This window comes from Apium graveolens, chromosome 1 (genome assembly GCF_009905375.1).
Source record: "Apium graveolens cultivar Ventura chromosome 1, ASM990537v1, whole genome shotgun sequence".
In the NCBI taxonomy this organism is placed as follows: Eukaryota; Viridiplantae; Streptophyta; class Magnoliopsida; order Apiales; family Apiaceae; genus Apium; species Apium graveolens.
This window is the reverse complement of record NC_133647.1, coordinates 186,843,025-186,850,770: the sequence shown is the minus strand read 5'-3', so window position 1 is coordinate 186,850,770 and position 7,746 is coordinate 186,843,025. Positions and strand designations below refer to the sequence as shown.

Genomic DNA, 7,746 nt, shown 5'->3' with positions numbered 1-7,746 from the left:
TAAATTTCGAGTACGAAATGAAATTACGTAAGCAAAAGAGAAAACCCCTAAAAATCTACCCTAAAAACAGATTTATACTTATACATATCTCAATAAACCGACGAAAAAACCCAGATTTTTACTTATACGTATATTCAACAAATCAACCAAAACCGACGAATATTTTTCATGCAAAAACTTATCAAAACTGAAAATTACGATTTGAACTTCGATTTTGAAGTGAAAAAGTTCATTTTGAACTTCGATCCTTAATTACCTCGAATCACACACACAAAAAACATTATATATAAACAACACAAAACACACACACAAAAAACATATATATAAAAACATATACTTACATTGAGTGAGAAATAGAGAGGAGATTTTGAGTGAGAAGCTGTTCTTCGTTGATTTACACCGCCATTGAGTGAGATTTTGAGTGAGATTTCGGAGTTTTTGAGAGAAATTGAGAAATTGTGAGAAGAAACAGATAAAGGAAAATGAAAGGGTTTTTTATTTATACCACGCTTAAAACCGACCGTCGGGGCGGTCGGTTATGAGGTTGGTATCTGTGCAGCATGCAAAACGACGTCGTTGCTGTTAAAGGCGGGGTTTTTAATTTTTCACAAAAAAACCGCCTAAAATACTGTCGGTCGGTTTTACTGAATGTCGGTCGGTTTTAAGTAACCCTAGAAACCCTAATGATCGGTTTTAACTAACCCTAGAAACCCCTAAATTCAAAAAAAAACTTTTAAAAACATAATTAATATTATTTAAATAGCCTAATTTTTGGTACATTTGTTCGTTTTCATTATGTATGTCCATCCGTACGGTTCGATCTTGTGTAATTTATAATTTTATATTTATTTATTTCACATATTTCGGTAAATTTGCTAATTTACTTATAAAAACGTATTTGTACTCGTTAAAATAATCTAATTTTTTATGTCTAAGCATATTTTGACATGAAGTTAACACTCGTACGGTTTGATCGTTTAAAATTAATTTTAAAATTATGATGTGTACATCGAATGTTAAGTTCAACTTATTCCGTATACAGAATGGCGGCGTACTCATTGAAGTGATTATGTTTCACGCTATTTAATTATAAATTATTTAAATAGCCTAATTTTTGGTACATTTGTTCGTTTTCATTATGTCTCTCCATCCGTATGGTTCGATCTTCTGTAATTTATAATTTTAAATTTATATTTATTTATTTCACATATTTGGGTAAATTTGCTACTTTACTTATAAAAACATATTTGTACTCGTTAAAATAATCTATTTTTTTGTGTCTAAGCATATTTTGACATGAAGTTAACACCCGTACGGTTTGATCGTTTAAAATTAATTTTAAAATTATGTTGTGTACATCGAATGTTAAGTTCAACTTATTCTGTATACAGAATGGCGGCATACTCATTGAAGTGATTATATTTCACGCTATTTAATTATAATATTATTTAAATAGCCTAATTTTTGGTACATTTATTCGTTTTCATTATGTCTATCCATCCGTACGGTTCGATCTTCTGTAATTTATAATTTTAAATTTATATTTATTTATTTATTTTACATTTTTAAGTAAATTTGCTAACTTACTTATAAAAATGTATTTGTACTCGTTAAAATAATCTATATTTTTGTGTCTAAGCATATTTTGACATAAAGTTAACATCCGCACGATTTGATTTTTTAAAATTTATTTCAAAATTTTCTGTTGACTGACACAGATAAAACCAACTGAAGTCAAACATGCACTTTGGTCGGTGGAAAAACTAAAGTATCAAGCAACTCCTTAACACCCTCCCCGGACAAACAACCACGAAACAATCTTCTTTCTTCATTATCAAACAAATTACTTTTTTGACGGAGTGGATCATTTGATTCAAGTAATATTCGGTTCGTGCCATAGAAACTACACTTTCCACAATATTTTAATTGAAACTCTTGCACACTTCCAAGACACACTTGACATCCCATTTTTCCTTTACCCGACCACCCATTTATCATACTCATAGCGGGATAGTCACTAATTGTCCACATAAGAGCCGCTCTCATTGTAAAATTTTGTTTCAAAAATTGGTCGTATATTTTCACTCCGGTATTCCACAGTATCTTCAATTCATCGATGAGAGGCCTTAGACAAACGTTAATATCTTTTCCGATGCTAATTGGACCCGGCACTATATCGGTCATGAACATATAAGGCTTTTTCATACACATCGATGGTGGAAGATTGTAGACAACTATCACCACGGGCCACACACTATATGTTTTTTTTCCGGTAGGGCCAAAAGGGTTGAAACCATCGGTCGCAAGACCAAGTCTTATGTTATGAATCTCTTGAGCAAATGATGGATACCGACGGTCAAAATTTTTCCACTCTTCTCCATCCGCGGGATGACTTATTTCTCCTAATTTCACATATCTATTTTTTCATTACATAATAAGTTTCAGGTAATGTATGCTTTTTTGGTAATACATCCGTAAGAAGTTTAAGCAAACTATCAAAAGTTTTATTACTACAATGTGAGTTATTTTTGAATTCCAATAATTTTGTGATAAAACTTAATCTTGTGTACTTTGTATTACCGGGATAAATAGGTGCTCCATTTTCAACAATAACCTCGTACAATTTTTTAGCACTATCATTTGGAGTTTCTTCTACATTCATAGTTCCCGTATCAGTAGTGTCATAAAATTCATAATTTTTACTGGCAAAATCATGTAACATCGCATTCAAATCTACCGGTTCTTCTACCCACGGAGGTTCCCGAACATAACGACGATGATGTGATGTTCGACTACGTTTTCTTTCTATCTTTTCACCGTGCGACGTCCACACGGTATAACCCTCAAGCATCCCTTTAGCGAGCAAATGAAATCTAACATCATCAATTTTTAACCAATTCAAATTTTTACAACGTTTACAAGGACACTTCATTGTACCATCTTCTTCCATTACATTCTCAAGAGCAAATTTTAAAATATTTCTACACCAATTCTATATTCCGGAGTCACTGAAATTTTATCACTTTGCAATTGATTACCAATCCAACTTCGATCAATGGTTTCCATCTACAAATAATATAACATGCATTTCATAAAAAATAAAATACATTCAATTCATACCAATATACATTACACAAACACAAACATAAACACACACACATTGATTACAATAAATGAGAATAACATCAATTTCTCATAAAAAAACATATTTAACATTCAATATATTACCAAAACACATTTAATACATACAACAAACACAAACACAAACACACACACACATTAATTAAAATAAATGAGAAAAACTCACAATTTCTCTATTACTCCTCCATTTCAATTCTCTTCAATTCTCCCTCTTAGTTGTTTTTTTATATTTTACCCCAATTTCAAGAAATGAAAGATATAACACAAAAAAATAAAAAAAAATACAACTTTAAACCGACCGACGATGGTCGGTTATAAAAAATGGAGTAAAACGACACCGTTCTGTATATAACGGGTACTTTTTTTGTATTTTATATTAATTTTATATTTTTGCCTATAACCGACCGACGAGGTTGGTTGGTCTTAATGGCCTCCAAATAGGGTTTTAACCGACCACATCAACGTGGTCGGTTTTACTTGTGCCACATCAGCAAAACTATGTCGTATTTAGCCGTTATAATCGACCACCAGCATGTGGTCGATTTTAGCTCTGCCACATCATCAAAACTGCGTCGTTTATCCCCTTACATAACCGACTAACCGGGTGGTCTGTTATATAGAAGCCAAATTATTGTCGGTCAGTTGGTCGGTTTTATCTTGTACAAAATAAAATGCAAACCCGAAATTTTATATACAAATCTTTAGATTCTATACAAACTCCTCGTCTCAGCCGTTGCTCACCCCAATCAAGTGGTCCTCCAGGAGCAGGACTGCAAGTTGTAGATAACAGTACCTGCAGAAAGAAAGAAAAAATTGCAATGTTCAAAACAATGTCCCATTTTCCTAGGCACCTCAGAAATCAGAATGACTGATACATATGTTTCTGGGCACAAGTTCCAGAATTTTCCATCATTTAAATTTTCACCTGCACAACTTATCAAATTTTCTTGAAAAACGCACCACTCACGATTTTCAAGGTCCCAAACTTCCCCTATAAAACCCCTAACAATCCAACACAAAAGTCATCAATCCAAAAGCATCCCACATCACATAGAGCTCAAGAAGTCTCTTCAATCACCAAACACAAAGCACTTACACTAACCATGAAGAACCTCTTTGTTTCTATGTTTGTTATCCTGTCCGTCCTCTTCCTTGTTGCTCAAGTAACCGAAGCCGCCGTCTCGTGTGGCACGGTCACCGTGAAGGCTGCTCCGTGCTTGAATTATGCCAAAGGAGTTGACGCCGTGCCATCAACACAATGTTGCAGTGGACTCAGCACACTAGCTACAGGTGCAAAGACTCTTAATGACAAGAAAGCCATTTGTAACTGCATGAAGAATGCTGTGAAGAATATTAGGGGAGTGCAAGACAAGTTCTTGAGCAAAATACCTACTGCTTGCAACATCAAAGTGAACTTCCCCGTCTCACTTTCAGTCAACTGTGACAAGTAAGAAATTAATATTATACAGTTATTTCATCTATTATTTGTGTGCATATATGTGAAATTGTTGGAATAAATGAGGTGAAATTCTTTGTGCAGGATCAACTAATTAAATGCTATTGGATGTGATCAGAGGAAGGGGAATTTGGTGTAGTAGTGTAGGGGAAGATAAGAATAAGACTATCGAGGCTTTGGTTTTGTTGGGTTCATATATACGAATCTAGCTTTGGCCTTCGACTATGTAACCGAACCGATTAGCTATGCTTCATTTTTAATGAAATCTTCTATTTTATTTTTTTTCACACTCCTTTTTGCATTATATTAATTGGAATCATAATTTGTGAAAGAATAAAATGAGCTCTATATCCTAAAATTGATAAATGAGCTAGATTAGTGGTACTGATAGTTTTTGAGAAGCCCATTTTTGATACGTCCAGTCCAGGGATGTAGTCCAGTACAATGTCAACTTTTCGAAATGATCCATTTGTTCAATTAATCAACTTTGTCCTCCCAGTTACAGATGATATCTTCTTATAACCATTTAGCCTGAAATTTATATATTTTCCAGCATATGTATATATATTTCTAGAAACTACCTCATATGTTTTAAATTACATATTCACATTTAAAAATTTACATATATTAAGAAAAATGAATGTTGATAAATTAAATGATTTTAATATATGAAATACGGTTGATCTTTGAAATATATAAATAAAAAAAATATTTGAAGTAGAGTAACTTTTCTAAATATAAATTCTTTGAAAGTTGAAATGAATAACTAATTTAAAATAAAAAAATTAAAAGTAAACATATATTTGAAACAGAGGGAGTTCCCCTGATCGCAAACATCTCCCACATCAGTTATTTAACAAGGCAAGGTGATTTTAGAAAAATTATCCCATAAGAATGTAGGATGAATTCGCATCGACATTCAATTTCGATACATAAGCTTGAAACAAACTAAAACAAGCAGAGGAACTAAAAAGCAGGCTCAGATTTCACTTTGCTCGTTGTTATACCACACTAATCTTTAACCACGCCTTTTCCCAAACCTCCTTGCTAATTTAGAAACAAAAGTATAACAATTGATAGATAGCTGAAATCGATATATTATTACTTTGCTAATTTAGCTAAAATTATGAACAAATCGCATTTTTGAACCGAAAAACAATGAATCTGCTAGAAGTAATTGAGGCAGTAAGAAAATCAGATACAACATGTTACATTTATAATTATAATTTATAAAATGAATGTAACATTGAGGCAGTAAACTTAGATCAAAGTAATTAAAAACATTAATTATATACTCCTAAAGTTATAAAAATATTATCGTAATACTACAATAAAATTGGCCATTTACGATGGTTAACTTACGACAGAAAAAAGTGCGCGCCCAACTTACGTCGGAAAAAAGTAAAATCTCATAATTATTTACGACGAAAAGCAAAATCGTCGCAAGTATAGGGGTGCTCCTGCACTTGGATTTTAAAATTGAAATAATTATGTAACTTTAGATACTTAGGCATCATGTAACATGAATCACTAAAGATCCTTGTTTTCTCATTCGGGAGTGTTTCACTTGCCACTTTGAACTTATATTTGCTACTGGGTTTGATGTAATAAAACTAGAAATATATATGTTGTTGGAATTATACTTAGGACAAATGTCTTTGGTTTAGACAAATGTTTTTGGTTTAGAATTTGTGATTGCATTAGACTTTGACGGGTTTAGAATTTAAATTGGAAGCCGAAAATGGCTAAAAACTGAAAAATCAGAATTTGGCTATTCTGGAAATACAAACTTACGACGGTTGTTCATCACATATTCCGTCGTAAGTTGGCCCCAATTCCTAACATACGATAGTTTTTCTGTCAGAAGTTACTAATTTACGACGTAAATTTGCGTCGTTTATTTATGTTATATTTTATCAAGGTGGGACCCAAAAGAAAATATTCGACGATTCCTCCGTCATAAGTAGCTAACATACACGATATTTTCCGTCGTAAGTTTATAACATACGACGATATTTTTAGTCGTAAGTAGATTTATTATTTTATTGAGTATGTGGGCCCCTTCTTCCTAACTTGCGACCCAATTTTTATCTTGTGACGAAAAAATGAACTTACTATTTGACCAAAAGCGACGATTTATTTTCGTCGTAAATGGCTCAATTACGACGATTTCAGTTCAAAAAACCGTCGTAAATGGCCAAATTTGTTGTAGTGTAACTACGAGAATTCAGTAAGACAACTTATTCATATTATTCATATAAACAGAGAAATGTTAAAATACATTTTCTGATTGGTCATTTTCAAATTAATAAATAGATCACATATATTCACATAATTTCGTTAATTAAAATAGTTCAAAAATAACAAATCAAACATGTTATGTTATTTTAAAACTATTTTCAGAACCCAATTTTGAGTGCATCGTACGACTCTAAAAAAATACTCACAAAATTTTTAAGAATAAAAACGTGATTATATATAGGCTTAAAGTCTAAAAGAACTAATCCTATATATCTCTTATATTATATATATAATAGAAGAACAAGATGATAATATTGCTGAGATTAAAAAGTCTAATTAAAAACACTAAACAACCCCTGTTTTTAATAGAAGAACAAGATGATAATATTGCTGAGATTAAAAAGTCTCATTAAAAAGACTAAACTACCCCTATTTTTAATATTGATATAAAAGATGTGGTTTGTAGGATTGAATTCGAGATATTTCATTCACCTATACAATCTCATACCACTACACCATATTATCACATGTACTTTTTATCATAGACATAATATAAAACTGTGCTATCTGAATATTTTATTTAACTTTAAAGATAGTTACTTGAATTACGCAAAAAAATAGTTACTTAGATATTTGTACAGTTAATTTTAAATAATTGAATTCCAGATGTAAAATTAGGTATAGTACATAAATGGATTATTATATTATTTATAATTCTTTTTTTTAGTTTGAAAATATATCTCATATATTTTTAACATATTTTTTATTATAAAAAGTAATTAAAATATACATATATAATTTTAAAAAAAATATTAAAAATAGACACGCTTATATATAAATAATCTATATTGCTATTACATATTTAAATAAGTTCGAATTATAATGAGTCAATGCATTTAAGTTTATTT

At 31.2% G+C, this 7,746-nt stretch overlaps 1 protein-coding gene across 1 annotated transcript; it reads left to right on the top strand.

Moving 5' to 3' along the window:
* The first annotated feature begins 4,244 nt into the window (after positions 1-4,244).
* On the top strand, positions 4,245-4,592 carry LOC141713338 (non-specific lipid-transfer protein D, cotyledon-specific isoform-like). The gene has a single exon (XM_074516704.1). It carries the CDS (start codon positions 4,245-4,247, stop codon positions 4,590-4,592), a length of 348 nt encoding a protein of 115 aa, XP_074372805.1.
* Positions 4,593-7,746: the final 3,154 nt, after the last annotated feature.